General features: G+C 39.4%; 1 protein-coding gene across 1 annotated transcript in view; it reads left to right on the forward strand.

Annotated features, from left to right (window-relative positions):
• GRIN3A (glutamate ionotropic receptor NMDA type subunit 3A) overlaps positions 1-23357 on the forward strand; it is a 169220-nt gene that overhangs the window by 113770 nt on the left and 32093 nt on the right. The window contains exons 5-6 of the mRNA XM_003820663.5: positions 838-953; positions 11286-11437. Of these exons, the coding sequence (XP_003820711.3) occupies positions 838-953; positions 11286-11437 (268 nt within the window). The remainder of the gene's footprint in view (positions 1-837; positions 954-11285; positions 11438-23357) is intronic.

Here is a 23357-nt window from a genome sequence, read left to right on the forward strand (position 1 = left end):
TGTGCACATGTACTCTAAAACTTAAAGTATAGTAATAATGAAATAAAAAAATAAAAAAAATTTTTAAAAAAGGAATGATAGTCCATTTCCATGGTAACAATATCCGGGGATGGGCTCAGGACATAGTCACAATAAAAGCAAATTAGACTAAGAGCTTTTCTGAAACTGTTCCTGATAGAAAATCCTTTCTTAAATGGATGTATGTCTTTCACCTTTCCAAAAAGATTTGGAAGTGGCTGAAAACAAAGAAATCGTTGCATGTATTTTAGACAGTTATTTCCTTTTAAAACTTCTCCTGCCTTGCCCTCTTTGTAGGTGGAAGCTCAGCCTATGCTGAGACTCACCCTTCATCTGAACCTGGTCCCAACCCTTACTAGCTGTGTAACCTGGTTTAAGTTACTTCAATCCTCTGAGCCTCAATTTCCTCATCTGTTATATCACAGTCATTCTGAGTGATAAAAGGTATAGAGAACAATGAATGCAATGCCTAACAACAAGAAGTCCCTCTAACAGTGTAATAAGAATAAACGTTCTCTATGCGCTTCCTATTCAATTCAGAGTGGCTCTGGCTTTACTGATGGATTTAGAAGTAATTAAAGGAGCTGGTAGATAAACCCATTGGAAAGATGTCATGCTCTCTTATAAGAGTGCCTGTCTCCCCTGATCTGTAGTCTAGAGGTCAGTGAGAGGCCAAGACAGCTAAGTCAGCACCTAGGTAGCTTGTGCGGCCCTTAGTGTCCGGGTTTCTGTCCCCTAAAAAAAAGCCGGCTGTCAGCCTTCATGCTTCCTTCCCATTAATGAATCATTTTCACTTTTCTCCTCTGGTCTTAAATATAGGAATGATCCAGAGAAACTAGACGCCTTCATCATGGACAAAGCCCTTCTGGATTATGAAGTGTCAATAGATGCTGACTGCAAACTTCTCACTGTGGGGAAGCCATTTGCCATAGAAGGTATTAATCAGTCACTCTTGATTCACTTTTACTCAGGATGTGCTCAGTTTGCCAACCTAGAAAGTCACAAATGCCAAAGTCAGAAGCAAAGAGCTATTCATCTTCCCTTGTCTTCATTTTCAACTCATAAGCACTTAGCTATTAAGTTGCTGAAGTTAGGAATTTATTTTTCACCTATTCAACAAATATTTATTTACCCAACTGTTAGGGGGAAAAAATCATTGTTACCCATATGATGTTGTTTCAGATATCTGGGAGTGGTGGCACAGTGTAATAAATTTTAATTTAATCTGTAGTGTGTGTGTGTGTGTGTGTGTGTGTGTGTGTGTGTGTGTTTAGTGGCAGGGTGTTGCTATGTGCTATGTTGCCCAAGCTTGTCTCCAACTCCTGGCCTCAAGTGATCCTCCTGCCTCAGCCTTCCAAAATTCAGGGAAATCTGTATTTTCTAACAGCTAAATACTCTAGCAAATCTGACAGAAAAACTAGAATGATTACATTTTACAACTGGGAGGGCCCCAATATTGATCTACTCCAATCTACTCATTTGATAAACAAGAAAGCCCAGGGACATTACATAACATTTTCATAATTGTACAATTAGATGATAATACTGGGACTGAAATCTAAAGCTCCGGTTCTTAAATAAGTATTCTTCCACTGGTTGGAAAATAAGTAGAAAAAAAACTCATTCTATAGTTTAATGCCCTTTAAGGTCCCAGACAAAACCTTGCGATCCTTGTTTGGGATCTCAGGTCTTTTTCTCCACTGGCAGCAAATTTTTCCTTCTAATGTGATCACCCAATCAATCAAACTTCAGAACCAAAGAAAGATTGCTTTGTCAGTCGCTCCTTTCATTCTGAAGGACGGTTGATATATGGAGCTGGTAGTTTGAACCAGCAAATTTCACTTCTCCCAATTCCCAGCTTCCCTTCCCTGATAGTGCATGCTGGCTCTCGAGACAGCCATGCTCACTTGACAGAAAACACTTTGGCTTAAAACAATCCCGTGGGGGTGCCCAACTGCTATTTCCAGAAATCTGTACTTTCCTGTATGTTAACTAGGATATCAAGACTATTCTGATTTCAATTTCCCAACCACGGTTAGTCTCTGTCTCCTCTAAATATATCAGCAGATTAAAATGTTTACCTCTGTCTTTGTTTTCATGATAAATGAGAATGTTACAGCTGATGCTATTTCTCCACATCTTCTCCTAGCAGAAATCAGTCCCCTCTCCAGGCAAAGTCACCCCCACCTGAAGCAGGGATGGAACTCAGAAAGAGAGGCAATTAGCAGTAGTGGTCTTCTATTAAGACTACCGTCTCAGATAGCAAAGGGAGAAAAAGAAAAAGCTAGAAAAATAAACAACATTCAGTATATAATCCCATTTTAATGTAACAATGAAAAATTTCTCCTTTTTGTGGCATCTGGGGATGTTACATTTTATTTCTGTCCTAGATGCACTGGGTAACTGAGATCCCTTCTGCCATTAGGAGCTACTAACAATGAATCATGGGTAGAGGACACAAGAATGAGGGGCTCCATTTTCCACCTTTATCTTCAGGGGACAACTCTATCTTGTCAAAAGACAGTGGTAGGATGGCTTGTTTGCCTCTGCTGGACCCTAGTGCCAGATGCCACGCAATTAACTCCCCACTGGTTTCCTGTTTACATTTCCATCTGTGTTCCTGAGACTTAGTGTCTTGCAGTTCCCAACATCTCTAGACATCACATTGTTTTCAAAGGAGATGAGCACAAAATGGTGCATGGAAAAGCCCTCCCTGCAAGAGAGTAGAAATACTGCAGGTTTTAATTGAGAGAATATTGTTATCATTGTGAGGTTACTCTCAAAATGGATGGGGTACACATCAGAAAATTAATTCAATTCTACTTCTGACAATAAGTTCATACCCCAAAAACATAACTCAGTAAAATACAAAAGGATACGTATAAATTACACGAAACAATGTGGTAGAAATACTAGTCAAAGTCTTGATTGCTACTTTTCTTAAAAATATGAATTTCACAAATTTTTTTTTTTTTTTTGAGACTGAGTCTCACTCTATCGTCCAGGCTGGAGTGCAGTGGCACAATCTCAGCTCACTGCAACCTCTGCCTCCCAGGTTCAAGTGATTCTCGTGCCTCAGCCTCCCGGGTAGCTGGGATTACAGGTGCCCGCCACCACACCCCGCTAATTTTTGTAGTTTTAGTAGAGACAGGGTTTCACCATGTTGGCCAGGCTGGTCTCAAACTCCTGGCCTCAAGTGATCCTCCCGCCTCGGCCTCCCAAAGTGCTGGGATTACAGGCGTGAGCCACCTACAGTCTAAATAATAAAGCTCACATTTTAATAAGTTCAAGAAACTTAAATGTTATTAGAGGATAGCATATATTTTTAACAATTTACTTGAGAGAAATAATTTCATGAATTTTTGAGAAAATATTTCTCTCAATTAAATTGTTAAAAATATATGCTATCCTTTGACAACATTTAAGTTTCTTGAACTTATTAAAATGTGAGCTTTATTATTAAGTTAGACTGTATAGGTATAAAAAATCATCAAAGCGGTTTATGAGCAATACTTGGTCATTTAGTTTAGAGGAATGTTTTATATGCCTACCCATAACCTTTCACAGGGCCTAGTACAATGCTAGGCATATAACATTCATGTAATAAGTGATGTATTACCTATTAAATAACTAATTAGGTTTGAAATAGGTACCTAATTCACTCACTTAGGTAGTTAATAGCTTGTACTTATACTTTCCCAAATGTTTAAGTGTACTTAGGAGAGAAAACAGAGTGCAATGATTCCTTCATGCTGAATGTACCGTCACTGTATATAGTAGTAACACACTCAGTACTCTGTGTGTGACACTCAGTGTAATCACTGCTGTGGTCTGAATGTTTGTGCCTCTCCCACATTCATATGTTGAAACCTAATCCCCAAGGTGATGGTATTAGGTCATGAAGTTTCCATCCTAATAAAATGGAATTAGTGCCCCTACGAAATAGGCTCAACGAAGCTCATTCACCCTTTTCAGCATGTGAGGACCTAGCTACATGGCACCATCTGTGAACCAGAAAGCAGGCCCTCACCAGACACCAAATCTACTTGTGCCCTGATCTTGGACTTCCCAGCCTCCAGAACTATAAGAAACAAATTTCTTTTGTTTTTAAGTCACCCAGTCTATGATATTTTGTTATAGAAGCCTGAGCAGACTAAGATAACTATTAACTATCCCTCCAAACTTCACCATTCTGCATTTATTTTGACTTAAAAGGAAAAAATAAGGCAAATAAGGAACAGTGGCTCCACACTGAGTTTGAAACCCTTTCATGAGTACTCATCGGTACAGAGTATATAGCAAAGCAAACCAAAACTATTAAGGATGCGAAAGCACGTGGAAAGCCTTTGGTCGAATTAAATACCATAAACCAGGGGCACAAATACATATTGTGTGCAGGGGAGAAAAAAAAGTGTTGAGATAAATGAATACATGTCTCCAATTTGTGCATTGGAGTTAGCTGACAATAAAGCTCAAACAAGGAGAAAGAGTAATGTAACTGCACAATAATGATGTGTGATCTTTCTGCCAAAGACCTTTGCCTGTTTTTGAGTTTGTTCTTTTACTTGCTTTCCAATAATTATTTAATACAATGCTTGGAACACTGGCTCTGGAGTCTGAGTACTTGGGTTAGGATAAAATTGCTGTTACTAACTGGCAAGTTATCTAATCTACTCTTCAGGTTCCTCGCCTGCATAATGGGGAGATGAATAGGAAATTTATGATAGAATTGTTGTGAGGATTAAGTAATACATATAAAGCATGTACTGTAGGAACTTGTTTGGCACATAAGAAGTGCTCAACAAATTATTATTATATAGTATATTGATTAATACATTGAGACCAATTAACTGTAAAATTCTTCCAGGATAGTCTTCATAAGTCTCAACTTCTCCCACACATTTCTCTCCCCACTTTGATATGCTGAGGCTAAGGGAAACCCATTTTATAGTACCTTTATAGTTGGGACCATGACAATATGTTCTCAACCATTATCCCAGAGTAGCTAAATATGGTATTCCAAGGACAGACTGCAAAATTGAATAAATCTTTCATCCTGAAGCCTTTTTAACCCTATCTGAGATGCTATTTTCAAAACATCTCTTTTCCAACCACATTTCGGAAGATTCTTTTAGTCTATGAATTTCTAACTATACATTTGCTAGCTAAAAGATATTTCCACCACTCTTAGCTTAATAAAGCTGATTTATCCATGGTGAAAAGATCAGGATTCTATTCTGAAAACTGTTCTCTTGGGCCATTAAGCTGTATCCAATTTCCAGGATGCCTGATGCCTTCATCTTTAGAGTTGAAGGATTCCATTTTGCTTCATTCATCAACCACAAAATAGTCAACCCTGTCTTTATTGCAAAGCCACGTTTCTAGTAATAATGAAAGCAACTCAGGCTGCTAAGTTGAGTCAGCAATTTAAAAATGAGAATTCTTTGACCAATGAACACTAGCAAATTTGAAAAGCAACTATAAATGGGGACAGAAATAAAACCCTCAAGGTTTTATTATTTTATGTTTCTGAATAAAATGGATTTTTATCTCTTTTAACAAATAAGTCTTCTCATCATCACATAATTTATTTTCCTATTTTTCCCATCATTCCATATGCATAGTTTGTTTTCATTAGCTAAAAATGATTATTTTTGCTAGAAATCATTAAAATATCAATATAAAAGTGTTCCTATTTCTCCACATCCTCTCCAGCACCTGTTGTTTCCTGACTTTTTAATGATTGCCATTCTAACTGGTGTGAGATGGTATCTCATCATGGTTTTGATTTGCATTTCTCTGATGGCCAGTGATGATGAGCATTTTTTCATGTGTTTTTTGGCTGCATAAATGTCTTCTTTTGAGAAGTGTCTGTTCATGTCCTTTGCCCACTTTTTGATGGGGTTGTTTGTTTTTTTCTTGTAAATTTGTTTGAGTTCATTGTAGATTCTGGATATTAGCCCTTTGTCAGATGAGTATGTTGCAAAAATTTTCTCCCATTTTGTAAGTTGCCTGTTCACTCTGATGGTAGTTTCTTTTGCTGTACAGAAGCTCTTTAGTTTAATTAGATCCCATTTGTCAATTTTGTCTTTTGTTGCCATTGCTTTTGGTGTTTTAGACATGAAGTCCTTGCCCATGCCTATGTCCTGAATGGTATTGCCTAGGTTTTCTTCTAGGGTTTTTATGGTTTTAGATCTAACATTTAAGTCTTTAATCCATCTTGAATTGATTTAAATGTGGCACATATACACCATGGAATACTATGCAGCCATAAAAAATAATGAGTTCATGTCCTTTGTAGGGACATGGATGAAATTGGAAATCATCATTCTCAGTAAACTATCGCAAGGACAAAAAACCAAACACCGCATATTCTCACTCATAGGTGGGAATTGAACGATGAGATCACATGGACACAGGAAGGGGAACATCACACTCTGGGGACTGTTGTGGGGTGGGGGAAAGGGGGAGGGATAGCATTGGGAGATATACCTAATGCTAGATGACGAGTTAGTGGGTGCAGCGCACCAGCGTGGCACATGTATACATATGTAACTAACCTGCACATTGTGCACATGTACCCTAAAACTTAAAGTATAATAATAAAAGAAAAAAAACACACAAAATAAATAAATAAATAAAATAAAATAAAATATCAATATTCAATACATGTATTAAAACAGAAATTTTGAAGGGATAGTAATCTGTTTTTAGCAACTGCAAATTAACCTAGACATGATCGAGTGGAGTGATTTAATATTTATTATTTCTTGTGTAACATTTTTTATAAATGTCTCTGAAACTTCAACATAGCTTTTTCATTAGGGAATCTTAACACTTTTGTTGTAGTGCCAAAATTCTATTCTTAGAATATGTAGATTTATCATAAGTATGAAGTTAAGAATTTAAAACTTTCTTATCATATACTTTTGTCTTATCTACCAAAAATATCACAATCAAGAACCAATTCAAGATGCCATCTTTCATCCTCTCCTCTGGTACCAATCTCTTGTTCCTCTGAATTTTCACAGAGCTTCGCCTATCCTCATTGTGTCCTAGGCATTATATTTTACCTTGTATTTATGCCTCGCTCATCTTTTTTTACCAAGAAAAGTCAACTAACTTTCTACAAATTTGTGTAGTTTTATTTTTTAACGTATACCTCATTTCACTCATGCCACCACAAACTTCTTATGGACAGACTCTGTGTCTGCTTTAACTTGGTAACCTCCGTAGCATATGAAGGAGTGCCTGACACAGAATAAGCACTCAACACATGTTTATGGAATTAATCAGTAGATGAATAGGTGAGCAATAAATGCTTATCAAATGAAAAACAATTCTGCCATGATTACATTAATGTGGGTTGGAATGATTAGCTTTAAGAGGATTTTAGGAGAAACAATTAGTGAGTGTCTTTGCTAGTGAATTTTCTCATACATATAATCATATACAAGTTAGACTTGTTCTCACACTATTTCTATATAACTTATTGAAAAGCTTGTAAGTAAAATCTGCCTGTGAATAATGTATATTTATGTTTACCAGAAACAAACCAACAGTTTAGATTATTGTGTTTTTTAAATGAATTACCTGGTTTAAGGCATTACATCGATGTGCATATAGTGTTGAGGTCTGCATTAAAGGGAAAGAAATAAGTATTTCCTTGACATGGTCTCATATTGTAATGGACATGGTGGGAAGAGCATTGGTTTTAGAATCAAACAGACCTACTTTAAAATACTAGCTTTGCCAACTACTAGCTATGTGACCTTGGCAGTTTATTTATTCAATCTTTTTTTTTTTTTTTTTTTTTTTTTTTGAGTCAGAGTCTTGCTCTGTCGCCCAGGCTGGAGTGCAGTGGTGCAATCTCAGCTCACTGCAAGCTCCACCTCCCGGGTTCATGCCATTCTCCCACCTCAGCCTCCCAAGTAGCTGGGACTACAGGCGCCCGCCACCACGCCCGGCTAATTTTTTGTATTTTTAGTAGAGACGGGGTTTCACCGTGTTAGCCAGGATGGTCTCCATCTCCTGATCTCGTGATCCGGCCACCTCGGCCTCCCAAAGTGCCGAGATTACTGGCGTGAGCCACTGCGCCCGGCCCTTTTGTTCCTTTTTTAATGCAGATACACAATCTTTTTCTTTAAAAAAAAAAAAAAAAAAGGCTTGAGATGTGTGTATAACCAATAAAAGAGATGAAATAACGCATAAAAAACTGAGTTTTAATGGATTGTATTTTTTTCTAATAACATTATTTGTTGCTTAACAATAGGAAGTCAAGAAAATGATGACAATGTCAAAAGCATGATTAGAATTTTCCATTCAAAGAGCTATTTTGAGTGCCTGTTTTATGCCTAGTAGTTTTGGTTTGAAAGGCAGGACTGAAAACAAAAGAGTTTGGATGGGTAGCTTTTGATTCCGCTGATGTTATTGTTAAATAACATTTTAAAATATAATGGGTAATTTATTAGAAGGAAGTAATCAGCTTTCTTTAGAAACATAATGAATGCTGTTGCCAATTCAACTGCACAAACATTTATTCAGGACTTATTTGCACATCATGCACAATACTAGGCACAAGCATATAATAGTCACTGATTCACTGACTCACTCACACATTCATTTATTCATTCACTCACTCATTCATGCAACAAATACTCCCTGAGTAAATAGGCACCATGTTAAGTGGTCAGGACTTAGCAGTGACCAAGGTGGATATGGTCTCTGCTGTAATGGAATGTATACTCTACAGGGGAGACAGATATTAAACAAGACACAGCATAATTATTATTTCATTACAATTGAGATAGGCACCATAAGGGAGAACTGGGCCATATAAGAACAAAGTGTAGGAGAACTTGCTACTATCTGATAGGAGTGGGTTGATGGTTAGGATAATTAGCCAGGTTTGCCGAATATCAATGTGTTTTTCCTCCCTGGGTCAATAGTTTTCAACAACAACAACAGATCGTGGCACACAGCTTGGTTAAATCATCCTTGGATTCTAAAAGTACTAGGACATACTGGGCTCTACTGTGCGCCAAGCACTATTCTACATGAATCCCTACATGAAACCACGCCAGAATGTGTATCACTTGGAGACTTAAAGACTGAATAAATAGGCCGGGCGCAGTGGCTCATGCCTGTAATCCCAGCAATTTGGGAGGCCGAGGCAGGTGGATCACGAGGTCAGGAAATCGAGACCATCTGGCTAACATGGTGAAACCCCGTCTCTACTAAAAATACAAAAAATTAGCTGGGTGTGGTGGCGGGCGCCTGTAGTCCCAGCCACTCAAGAGGCTGAGGCGGGAGAATGGCGTGAACCCGGGAGGCGGAGCTTGCAGTGAGCCGAGATCGAGATTCTGTCTCAAAAAAAAAAAAAAAAAAAAAAAAAAAGGAACAAAAATCAGTGTTCTTGAAATTGAATTGTAAGCTAGAATAATTATAGGAAGTATTTGTTTCCATTAAGTATCTTTGGATGCTTGACAATCTTTTAGTCTTTATCCATGAAAAATGAACTATATTTTTAATCTCTCTTCCTCAATCATGTTGAAGGCAAAAAAAAAGTGTTTGGGTTTTTTTTTTTTTTACTATTCTGTCCAATAGCTAAAACAAAATGTAGCTAATTAGCTTCTTTGACATGGCTCAGCAAAGAGATTAACAGTATAGTAACATTTTGGAAAGCAAGTAAAGCCACACAGTGTGAGGATACAGAGTCTAAGCTGACTAATAAAACTCTGACAACAAATTAACTCCATTTTCCATTTTTATGTTCCTCCCTCATTCCTTCCCCTGCCTCCCTTGCCCTGCATTACCACCACCCTTTCATTTATTTTATCCTTGGTTTTGTTAAAAATAATAATAATAAGTATTATCACAGGCTGGGCATGTGGCTCATACCTGTAATCCCATCACTTTGAGAGGCTGAGGTGAGTGGACTGGTTGAGTCCAGGAGTTCAAGACCAGCCTGGGCAACACGGTGAGACCCTATCTCAACAAAAAATACAAAAATTAGCCAGGGTGGTGGTGTGTGCCTGTGGTTCCAGCTACTTGGGGGGCTGAGCCAGGAGGATCACTTGAGCCCAGGAGGTCAAGGTTGCAGTGAGCCATGATGGCACCATGGCACTCCAGCCTGGGCAACAGAACAAGACCCTGTCTCCAAAAAAAAAAAAAAAAAAAAAAAAAGTATCACATATATATGCATATATATGTATTCCTAAAACTATATTGTTTGGTTTTGAATGTTTTAATATTTACACAATGAATTCATGCTGCAAGTAATCTTCTGACACTGACCTTTTTCACTCAATGGCATATTACTAAGGATCATCCATATTGTTGCCTCTAGTTCTAGTTCATATAGTTTTGATTATGTAATATTCCATCTGTGCAAATAGTCCACGGTTTCATTACTCATTCTCTTGTCAAAGAACATTTGGGTTGTTTCCAATTTTTGCTATTATGAACAGTTCCTCTAAGAACATTTTCGTACATATCTCCTGATATGCTTGTGGAGGAGATCTTTGGGAATGGACTCAGGAACAGAATTGCTGGTCTTAAAATATGTCAATGTTCAACCATATAAAATAATACCAAACTGCTTTCCAAAATGTTTGTATCAATTTTCAGTTTGTATTACAGCAAGCAATATATAAATAATCTTACTGATCCTCATCTTCTTTAACACTTAGTATTACTTCTTATTTATTTATTTTTGGACAATTTAAGTTGATTTTTATAAATTCCTGTTTATATTTTAGTTCTCATACTGTATTGTTTATTCACATGGTTTTATTATATTATTCAAAAATTAAAAATAAATTTAAAAAGTAAGAGAGGGTCATGCATTAACACCAATAAGAGAATGTCATCAACCACAGACTAAGATTAATCTGATTTTGTACATTTAAGGTTCAGAAGAGGGGTTCTGGAAGAGGTAGATAGGAAATCCTAGCCCTGATAAAGACCTCAAAGATTGCCTCTAAGGAATGTCTTAAGGGGAAAGGCAGAAGATCTTAAAATTTTTCACTAATGCACTGTGCACAGCCCATTTCTCTCCTTTTCCAACTCAATTCATCTACTCAGAGATGCAGCTGATTTAAGGGTAATCATGACTAGGAATGTCTTTGAGTGCTTTGAAAGAAAGTTGATGAAAACTCATCATGCCCTTTTTTTGGTCTGATGGCAGTATCACACAAATATGTACTGTGGTGGCAATCTCTCAGGAAGGGTGTAAAAAACTCATCTGAGATTGTATTTTCTTCTAGGATACGGCATTGGCCTCCCACCCAACTCTCCATTGACCTCCAACATATCCGAGCTAATCAGTCAATACAAGTCACATGGGTTTATGGATATGCTCCATGACAAGTGGTACAGGGTGGTTCCCTGTGGCAAGAGAAGTTTTGCTGTCACGGAGGTATGGAAAGACTGTTGAAAATGGTGACACGTTGTATAGCTGTACCTCAGAGAACATAAGGAAATGCTATTACTTGTGCCTCATCATCTAGGTTATTGCATTTACTAGACTCTTGCATAATATTTGGATTATTTTTTACTTTGTCCAAAAAGCATCCATTCCTATAGGAATTTACAGGGAAGTGGGTTTGTCTTAGTTTTAAATGCGATGCTATTTTGATGAGTAAATATCTAAATTTCTACTTTTCCCCATAACCTCTATCCACAAGTGCAGAAGAAATGCTGTTCTGAATTACAGCAATAGTATCTGAGATTGACATGAACAGTGTTTGATTTAATCATTAATTGATGGAAATGATGTGTACTTCAAAATATCCTGCAAAATCTAATCAAAACATTGCTAACTTACCAGTGGTTACCACCTAAAGATAAAGCCTTTGTGGATGTAGAAAAATAGACATACCTTAGCGAGTACTTCTTAGATTACAGAGTCATAGATTTTTGAAACTGAAAACAATCAATTCCCTTCTTTTATAGTTAGGAAAAGAATACCCAGAGATAATCAGTGGTTTCTCTAAGGCACACAAATAATCAGAATCTCTTTCTATTGCAGTACTCTGACTTTACAATGTAATTAGAAAGAAACCTATAAAATAAGGCAGAAATTAGATGATTAAAATTGGAGACTGGAAGGTATAACCAGAGTCACAGGCTCAGATATTTAAAAGAGGAGCCAAATATAACTAAACAAGGTCAGCCTGACAATTTAAAAAAAAAAACAAACCCACCTAAAGTGAATAATAATGGTTTCAAGTAGTCTCTATTTGCCAAGAACTCCCAAAGTTGTATTTCAACACAGACCCTTCTTCTGAGCTCCAGGCCATATATCCACCTTCCTATTTGACATCTCCCCTTGAATATCCTCCAGGCATCTCAAATTTAACTTGTCAAAAGCTGAACCTTGATCTTCCCTCCTAAATCTATTTTTCCTCCTGTGCCTCACATCTTGGTAATGGCTCCTCTGGCCATCTAGTTACTCATTCTGGAAACTGGCAAGGATCCTTAATGCCTCCCACATCTCATCTTCCACATTCATCAACAAGCCGTGTCTTTTCCTTCTATAAAATATGCCTCGAATATGCCCATTTATTGTCATCTCCACTGTTGTCACTCGAGTCCAAGCCATCATTCTTCACCTGGACCACTATAAAAGTCTCCTAACTAGCTCTCTGCTATCACTCCTGCCTCCTCAAATTTGTTTTCCATGTGGCAGATCATTCTTCTGCTTAGAAGCCTGCAGTGGCCTCCCATGTTAATGGGACAAAAATCTGAAACGTTGGCATAGCCCACAATGCCCTGTGGGACCTGGCCCTGCCCACCTCCCAGCCTCATCCCAGCCACTTTCCTCTTGGCTTCCCTGCACAGGCTGTTGCCTCCTCTTCCTCAAATACTCCATCCTCTGACACTTGCTCAGCTGAATCCTTTATATTATAAACTTCCAGCTGAAATCTCCCTTCTTCAGACTCTGATAATCCCAGACCAATATGAATCATATCTCCCTTCATAATCTCATATATCTCACATTATGTCATAGCACTTGTCATAATTTATAAATCATACTATTTCTAAACATACACTCAATTGAGTTTTTGTTTTAGTGCGTCCCTTCATTAAACTGTAAGAGCTTGGTGAGGGACAAAGATTTTGTTTACAATTGTATTGTCAATGTCTCATATATAGCAGCACTCAGTAAGCGATTGTGGAATAAAGAATTAGAGAAATTGAACAGCATACCTGAGAAAACATTGGGGAGCAGAAGGCAAAAGCATACATCGGGAGTGAAGTTGGTAGTGTACTGGGACAAATAGCATACCCTCAAAATTAATGTCTACCTAGAACTTCAGAATGTGACCTTATTTGGAAACAGGGTCTTTGAAAATGTAGTTAATGAAGTTAAAAGGAGGCCATTCTGTAGTCAAGTGGGCCCTAAATTCAATTATGGGTATCCTTATAAGGAGACCCTGTGGAGAGACATACAAGGAAAAAGTCCACGTGACAACAAAGGCAAAGACTGGAGCATGCAGCTACAAGCCAAGGAAATGGTAAAGATTGCCAGCAATCCTCAGAAGCTAGGAGAGAAGCATAAAACAGGTTGTCCCTCAGAGCCTCCAGAGGAACTAACCCTGCTGACACCTTGATTTCAGACTTTTGGCCTCCTAAGCTGTGAGGTAATACATTTCTGGTTTGTTTGTTTGGTTGGTTGGTTTTTTTTTTTTTTTTTTTTTTTTTTTTGAGACAGACTCTCACGCTGTAACCCAGGCTGGAGTGCAGTGGCATGATCTAGGCTCACTGCAAGCTCCGCCTCCCAGGTTCACGCCATTCTCCTGCCTCAGCCTCCCGAGTAGCTGGGACTACAGGCGCCCACCACCACACCTGGCTAATTTTTTGTATTTTTAGTAGAGACGGGGTTTAACCATGTTAGCCAGGATGGTCTTGATCTCCTGAGTTCATGATCCGCCCGCCTCGGCCTCTCAAATTGCTGGGATTACAGGCATGAGCCACCGCGCCTGGCTAAATTTCTGTTGTTTTAAGCCAGCCTCTTCCTCAAATACTCCATCCTCTGACACTTGCTCAGCTGAATCCTTTATATTGTAAACTCCCAACTGAAATCTGTTTTTTACATTTGTTACATCAGCCCTAGGGAACTAATACAGATAGATGATAGACATCTAGATGATAAGGATAAAAATGTAGATAGATAGATGATAGATAGATAGATAGATAGATAGATAGATAGATAGATAGATAGATAGATGCAAGCTGGTCAATGCCCTTGGTAATTAAATTTACTTCTGACTATCCTGGAAGCCATGACAAAAAGAAATATAGGATGGATTGAAAATTTTTTTAATTGGAAAAAGAAGAAGTTAACCTATATTTAGTTCTAGATTCTAAAATAATTCTTTTTGAAAAATGGCATTGAGTAACAGAGTTAGCAATGTTTACAAGACGCAAAAACATTTCTCCTCTGGATAACTTTTATATTGATCAAATATTTGAAGGAAGCATAGAGGAAAATGGGGACTTAGGGAGCTAGCACGTTCTGTTTCCTACCGTGTAATAGAAACTGTACCCAGAACGTAGTTCTCACTATGACCCTGTAACGTAGACGTTTTTATCTTTATTTGGAGAGATTTGCGTGGCTTTTCCTAAAAGAAATGAACTTGGGCCTATACCAGTCAATTGAGTTAATTCAACCAAGGAAGGAAACAAACCAGTTGCCTAACCTGTGCCAAATAACAATCACTTGGTGTTTTCTATCATTTGTTGTGACCATAGCTGACTCAAGTCAACATCTTCAAGTGATTCAGAATTTACAGCAAGACAAGGCTGGGTGCAGTGGCTCATGCCTGTAATTCCAGTGCTTTGGGAGGCCAAGGCAGGCAGATCATTTGAGCCCAGGATTTCAAGACCAGACTGGGAAATGCAGTGTGACTCTATCTTTACAAAAAAGATTTTTAATTTAAAAAATTTGAGAGCAAAGCATTAAGAGAAAAGGAGCCTCCCAATCCTGTCCCCAAAGCCAGCATTACTGAATGATTTTAACCTCCCTTATCACATACAAGCCTCTAGGCTATTGTCATTTGAGAGGATCATCTGACCAAGACTTCAGCTGAAGGGACCATATGATTCCTAGGTGGAGGAGGACCTAAGGACAGACAGCTCTGCGGACTCAGAACCTAACTCTACCTGGACACACAGAAGCGAACACACTATTGGAGACTTACCAACACAATTATTAACATAAACCTATGTCAAATTTATTCCAAAGTAAAAGTAACTAACCTAAAACAAGATACATTTGAAGCCATACATTTCTGGATTTGAATCCTGTCTCTACTATTAACAGCTGAATTACTTAACTGCTCTTAAGTCTGAGTCTCCTCATCTATGAATGGGTATGATAAAATCTGCCATCCCATTTTGTTCTAAGAATAAGAGGTCATTTATGGAAGCACAGCATGGTGAATAGTAAATACTAGAAGTACTAATTCTTCCTCTGCCTACGTTAGGATATCTTCAGGTGTCTTTCTATGGCTCTTTTCAAAGTAAATAAATATTACCAGAAACCCTCCATTAGATTTTCTCATATTTCATTGGCCAAAATTATATCTTCTGCCTATGTCTAAGCCTATCATTGGTGAGGGAATGGGTTCACCATGATGGATTAGGCCAATCATGATTCATCCCCTAGCATTGGCATTTGCACAGCCTCCCTTGAAACACAGGGTCAAATCACGAAGCGTGAAGGCCTAAACAAAAGCAGGGTTCCCTTAGGAAGGAGGAGACAGAAGAATACATGTTGAATAAGCATCCAACCACTTCTACTCTCACTCTGCAGACTTTGAAAGCTGCTTCTTCTCTCATCCCACCTACCACTAGCCATCTGCACAATGAGGTATTTTGATTTAATCGTCTGCAAAGCAAGTCCTTCCAGCTTTGATACAGTGATTCTGGCTTCCCTTAATATTATCCTAAAATATAAATATTCAGTATTCTATACAATATAGTATGATGGTTAGAAACATGGACTTGGAAGACAGTTCTATATTTTAATCCCAGCTCTACCAACTGTGATACCAGGACATATTATTTGAGCATTCTGAGGCTCAGCTTCTACAAACTGGGGAGATAGTCATATATACTTTATAGGATTGTGGTAAAAATGAAGTTCGATAGTGCTTTTCAAATATTGAGCGTATTCCTACATATGATAACCACACAGTTACCCATGTTCTTAAGGATTATGAGGTTTCACCATATATGTTACAGGGCTATATGGATTTATCAGCAATTTCAAACAAAATCAAGTATAGACCAAAAAAAAAGATGTTTTGAAAAACAAGTGAAAGCCATAAACTGTTGAGATGATGCATCTAAAATACAGCAAAATTTTTTCCATTGCAGTTTTTAACAGGCCAAATTCAGGGGAACGGCAGTTGGGAAATTCTAGATGTAGTCAGCTGGAAGCATTGAATAAAAGGCTAATATCAGGATCAAGTTGTGCTTGTCCAGGCAACGTTGGGCCCACATTCCAGGTCAGCTAAATTTGAAAGAGAACTAGGAATGAGAAGAATGGAGGAAAGTTGTGTCCTTACTGGAACTTCAGGGACAGAAATAACAGAGTTCCGGTAACATCAGTGTGTGTAGAGATAGGAGGGCCACACACACACAGAACTCTTCTTCCTCAGGGATGGTGGTCGGCTGTATGGTGTATCCTGGTCTATGGAATAGGAAACTATTTTGTAATGATGCTTACCTGGGTACATTTAAACAGCAATGCATATTCTTGTGTGACATTTTTGTTTTGAACAACCTAAGACAGAATTTCAGGATTGTCCTCACATAACCTAAAGATAGAATGTAATTAAATGAAACCAATCTTCAGTTCATTGACTGAGCTTGGTCTTCTCTGCGCAAACACCCTCTGCCTGCTGGATTTCCCATTGCTCAATACACTAAGTCTCAAACGGCTATTTTTTTCTTAACTTTCTCCCAGAAAAGGTCAGAAGGAGAAAGCATAATTATTAATGCTTCGCTTGCCATCCCTTTTGCTTCAAATGTCATACACTGCCGGGCTCTGTTAGTGTGGGGAACCAGGATTAGCTTTGAAATCAGACAAGCCATCCTTGAAGCCTACTTCAACCACCAACTTACTTTTGGCGAGTGCCTTAATCCAGCTCAGCTTTAGCTTCTTCATCTCATCAGTGGCTCTTGTGTGGAGTAAATAAAATGATGGTCTCATACACACGGCCCTCCTCCTTCTCCCTGCTCAGGGGGTGGAGTGCAAGGCACAGTGCGGAAGAACCAGGTATATACTCCGGATGGTTCCCCTCCCAACAGGTGCCCCTGACACCTGAGGATTCCATTTTTCGGTTTACTTTTTACCTTACATACCATTTTGCTAGTTACAGTTCCTGTGTAAGTCTGTTGCTATAGAGCAATTAAACACTCTCTTTCACTCTGAAAAAAATTCTAGTTTAGACAACAAATTATATGGTGACCTAGTAATAGAATTACTAGGTGCCTTTTCCCCCCATTTCTAGCAGTTGGACATTAATACTTGGCCCAATGTGAGAACCTTGACCTATTCACCTTCCATCTCTTTGTAGCCCCAGAGCTATCTAGCCACAGTTTCTCTGGAAGATAAACTCACTTTTTCTCCCCCTGAATTCCAGGGCTTTATCTGCTCTCCAGAGTCACTTAGGAAATTGCAGGTCCAATTCTGCCGACCAGACTCTGGCAATTTTCAAAGAGGAATTTTAAATTGACCTCAGATGTTTCCCCACATTCCTCCCTGCACACCTGTGCCTCTGCCCACAGTGAACTCATTGTCAATCAGTGCCATTAGGGAAAACATATGGCAGGGTGTAAATTTCCTTCGTTTTCTTTTGACTCAGCAAAAAAAAAAAAAAAAAAAAAAAATGTAATTTTTTTTCAACTCCCCAAGTGAATTTAACAGCTCCAGAGCAAGAGTTTTGTGACATCGGTTATTTGCAAACCAGGAAAGCAAGGCAGCAGACCACAGTTTAGCAACCTCTAAAATTCTTCAAGGGATTACTAACATATCCAGATGATAACTTCTTTCTTTTTGCAAGCCTCCTTTAAATGATAGTTTGAATAATGCACTTTTACCAAATGGAACTAGTCAGGAAGAAAGAGGAAACAGTGGTCTTGGTGGGGAGCAGATAGAACACTCCAATGATCAAAGGAGAATTTTAAAGAAACTGTTTGCAAAAGTATGATTTAAGGAAACCAGTTAAGATACTACAGTCTCCCAGGGCAGGTGAAGTGAGGGAGCCATTACCACATCTAGGTTCAAAGGGAAGAATTAAGAGACCTATTTTTAGAACCCAGGGAGAAATAGGAGAGGGCTTTCTAAGAGCCTTGGCCATTTGACCAGGGGTACAGCCATCCAACAGTGACCTGCCTGGAAGAGACCCAGGGAATAAATACCTGAGTTTGGTCTCCTCCTACCCTTGCATCTTCTACCTCAGGTCCAGGGAGCCTGTCGATATGGTGCAGAGAGGTCCGCTTCCCAGGGCACAAAGCAGGAGGAAGAAAGATGGAGAGTCGATCTGGAAGGGCAGAAGAATGTCCAGCACTGTCCCTCATGGCAGATGAATGTGGGATGGGGTCAGCCACAGAAAAGTGGCCGCAACCCAACTGTCTGAGAGTGTGCAGCCTCTGCACTTCCAGACAGGGGTCCAGCCTGCAGGGAGAGAGACCATGCCCTTGCACTTGTTGGGAAGGAGAGAGAAGTACAATCAAGTCCACTTAAATGACCCTGGTCTTGGGAGTCAGACCACCCTGGCTCTCCCATCACTAGGAGGAGGCAGTTCTATGTCCTTGAGAAAATTACCTAACCTCTCTGAGCCTCAGTTTAATGCATATCTTACTTGATTGTTACAAGATTTTCTTGCTGAATCCAGGGATCTCCTCCGTTGTTATTGAGTACTGAGGGAAACAAATACATACTAAGCAAGAAACCAAACATTAGAGTGAAAGCTCTAACCTTGGAACCCAGAGACCTTGATTGCATGGGATAGGGAAAAAGAGAAGCATATTTTGAAACAGTCCAAAAGTAAATCATTAAACTCTCCAGTGATTTTATTATCAGGGGAAGTGCGCAGCAGGAAACAGTACCCCATATCTGAACTTTCCCCATCTTTTGCCTCACCCTATTCCTGAAACCACCAGCCTCCATCTGACCTTCAGTCCATTCTTGACCTTTCCTATCCTCCCCCAGCCTTTACCTTCACCACTAAAAGATGGATCCATAGGGCACGGATGGAGTGAAGATGTCTCTTAACCTCGTTATGAGGTAGTTTCAAAAATGGAAGTTTAAATGGTTTGTTTTTAAGGAGCATGGTATAGGTGCAAAAGTAAAAGTAACCACGGTATCAAAACATCCACATTAAAATGTCATGAACACAAATTGCTTAACCTCCCTGACTTCCCTACACTGCAAAACTGAGATATTTTATGTTTCTGGCTTGGTATAAAGAATAGAGATCACATACATCAAAGTGCTGACACACAGTAGGTGCTGAATGGATAGTGTTAATCATATTTGTCCTGACCCTGCTGCGAACCAGTTCCATGACCTTTGACAAATCACTTCACTTCTGTAAACTTGTTTCTTTGCCTTAAAATAAAGGACCATGTACCATGGCCAGCAAAGAGACGCTGTGATTCTCAAGTAGGATTGTTTAAGAGGATTCCTGGCCTAACTAATTGAAGATATGGGTCCCGGGGCACAGAGGAGGGCAGTGGACTGACCGGCCTCCAGCCTGGGCTCCCCATCCCTGGCCAGGGACCCAGACTTGATTCCCAAGGACCACCAAAATGCATATGTGATATATTAATATGTGTTTACCTATTAATATTTATTGAGAAAATGGAGTTCTCTCACAGCAGATCCATTCTTTCCTCTGTTAACTTCTTGGAAGGGGAAAGGGAAGGGTTAGTCAACTATACATTGAAAGCCAAAGGGAATCCCACAAGTCACATTGAGAAGCTTCAATGCCAGTCAGTTTTTTCTGACCAGTTTATCTTTAATTCATATTAAAAACTCAAAGGGAATGGTTAGAGCAGTGGGGGAGGGCAGTTTTAATGCAGTATTTTCTGCTCTTGACAGCTAGCCCACATCTCAACACCCTCCTGCCCCTTTCTCATTCCTACCCCTTTTCTCTTTTCCATTTAAAATGTCACTGTCTGCTCTTCAACCTGATGAAAGTTATGGGGAGGCAAGGAGAGTTAATGACTGTAGATTGCTTTAAATTGAAAACTCGTGTATATCAAGAGCCACCTTGACAGCTGAGTGCTTTCCTTAGAATAGCCTAAGTAATTAAGTTTAATATTTAAGCCAAGCATAAGGTCAGATGGAACCTATCCAGGTAGTATGTTCTGAAAACCCGAAGAAGCACAAAGTTGTCCGTGTATTCTTTTATGACATGGAGTAAAATTAGGTCTGAAGAAAGGGAAGCCAGTCTGAGAAAGACCTCATCTTCATCTGTCTTGCTACAAGAACAATTTCCAAATATTTTGCTTCCTTTCTTCCTGTCTTTCTTTCCCTTTTCTTCCCTTTCTTTTCCTTCCTTTCCTTCATTCCTTCCCTTTCTTTCTCTCTTTCTCCCTCCTTCCCTTCCTTCCTTCCTTTTCTTTCTCTTCCTTTCTCCCATCCATCCATTAGCCAACATGTGTTGAATTCCCACGTACCATGTCCCATGCTGGGTGCAGCCAATGCAGAGATGAATACAGAGCTCACAGGCAGAGAGCTCATAGGAGCTCAAGAGAGACTTGTGAAAAATACCCAATTCCACACCGCCACAGGGGCAGCAATAGATGAAGATATAAGGTAAGCCGTGACACAAACAAGGCCATAATTCACACATGGAAGACCTAGAAGGAATCAAAGCAGGCTTCCTGGAGGAGGTAACCCCTGTAGCGGAAGAAGCCTCCAGGCAAAACCAGAGTAAAACACTGAGGCATGAAATTGTAAGCAATGCAATTTGGCCTTGCCCTTCGAAGACACTGCACCCAATCATACTGGATTGACAGAATTGTATGCCCTCTTAATAGGGCCCCTTCCTGAGGGATTCTAAAATTACAGGTGGCTGCTTTCTTTGGCCCGCTTGTTATCCAGTCACAGGTGAACCCACAAGTAAATTATAGGCCTTTACTTTTCCTGTGCTCGGGCTTGTAGCTTCCCTACTACCTCCTCAAGGCAGGGACATCTTTTCTAGTCTTATATGGAAGGCAGTCTAGAATACAGAAGAATTTCAGCTCTGGAAGCAACATACCAGGATTTGACTCCCAGCTCCACTACTGTGTGTCTACGCAAGCTGTGCAACTTCCAAAACTTCAGATCTTCCTCCAAACCTGGGAATAATAATAGGGCCTGCCTGAAAGTGTGAAATATATTTAATGAGATCGTTTATGGCGAACACCTGGCTTGACAAATGTTCTCTCCTCCTTCCCTGATTATAGAACCATGCACGCAGAAAATATATATATATATTTGGTGAATAATAAGCATAGACAAGAAATTACAGTTGGTGCACCCACCCTCTTAGGCCGATCTTGGTCCCATCTCGAAAAAAGCAGGAGCATCTTATCATTACAAGCATCTTCTAACTCCGAGATAAACACTCTTTTACGTATTGCTTACGTATGTTATAGAACCAAATAATTTTTTATTGCAAAATGAGAAATGCATGATTCTGGAATTTTCTACTTTTCAAAGTGCTGGTTTAACTAACTTTTGTAGTGTTGTGTTCTTTCTTTCCTCTAGCTCAGTGTCTAAGTATGAGTGGAAAAAAGTGAAGATGCTTTATACAAACCATTAGACTGCACTTAAAACAGATCTTTACGGAAACAATGGTAACTTGGTCTTTGCATGTAGTCAATTGTATTTCGAAGTTAGGCTCCTGTGTGAACAGGCCCAAGACCTACAATTCTCTAGTCTTGTTTTCCCCTCCCTCCATATCATCACAAGATTAGGGCTGCTTCTCTGTTGCTTTCTGGCTACTATAAATAACACAAGTTTGGATTCTGAGAGAAGGAAAACTAATTTCAGCAAGTGTCTCCTTCACCCTTGCTAATGACCAAGTAAACAGACCTCTCGGAATAAGAGTCCCCTCTTTTATATGCCAGAGATACTTGGGCATAAATTACACCCAAGACCACATACTGTTAAGAGTTCTTGCTTTTCCCCTGGTTAAATTCAGCAAACTCATGAATATTTATGAAATGCTATTTACTATGCAACTAAAAGGTATGAACGGTGCTCAAACTGATTAGGACTATTGTGAGAGACAGTCTTCCTTCCATTTTTTTAGACTTCCATGCACTAAAGTCTGTGGGGGATCACAGGAAATGGGACTCCTCACTCACCTCTATTCCCTGTGCAGAGAGGAGTTGCCTCCAGGCTCTGAGGATTCGGGCTTGAAGAAAGCAGAGAAAGCATGGAAATGTGTGAAGATTGCCATCTAGTGGCTATTGATGCGAGTTGTTACAAAATACTGCAAAAGCCACCTTTTTTCTTTCTCACAAAAGGCAAAAACCAAGTCTAAAATTGTGAGAAATTGCCCTGACATTTCCTCCAGGGTATCTGAGGACAATTCCTCCCCATGCGGCTGTGGGAGTTGGTAGAATTTCAGGATGTGTTGGATGAGAAGGCAACATCATGAGAGAGCCCTGGAGCCTTTATAAAGATGCCCCTCTTCTCACACAATATAGGTGGCTTCCTGCAACATGAAAGCTTAGGGCTAGCTGGCCAGGGAAGCCAATGCACGCACATCTGGGGCCTCCTCTGAGCTCCTTCCCTCTGTCCTTCTATCCAATAAGACTTCAGCCTAGTGTTATGGGTTGGATTCTGTCCCCCAAAAAAGATATTGAGGTTCTGAGGTCCTAATTCTCAATACCTCAGAATGTGTTCTGGTTTGGAAATAGGGTCATTGCAGACATGTCTGGTTGAGCTGAGATGCAGTCATATTGCAGCAAGAGTGAACCCCGAATCCAGTATGACTGGCATCCTTGTAAGAAGCCATCTACCACACAAAGACAGACACTCAGGGAGAGCACCATGTGATGATGAAGGCAGAGAATGGATTTATGCATCTGCAAGTCAGGAAGGCCAAAGATGACCACAAACCAACAGGAGCTAGGAAGAGGCAAGCAAGGGTTGCCCTACAGGTTTCAAAGGGAGCATGACCCTGCCAACTCCTTGATTTCAGACTTCTAGCCTCCAGAACTAAGGGACAATAAATGTCTGTTGTTTAAGCCATCCTGTTTGTGCTGCTTCATTACAACAGCTCTTGCAAAATAATTAATACACTCCACATTTTACTTCTAGT

The sequence above is a fragment of the Pan paniscus genome, chromosome 11, assembly GCF_029289425.2.
Source record: "Pan paniscus chromosome 11, NHGRI_mPanPan1-v2.0_pri, whole genome shotgun sequence".
Classification (NCBI taxonomy): domain Eukaryota; kingdom Metazoa; phylum Chordata; class Mammalia; order Primates; family Hominidae; genus Pan; species Pan paniscus.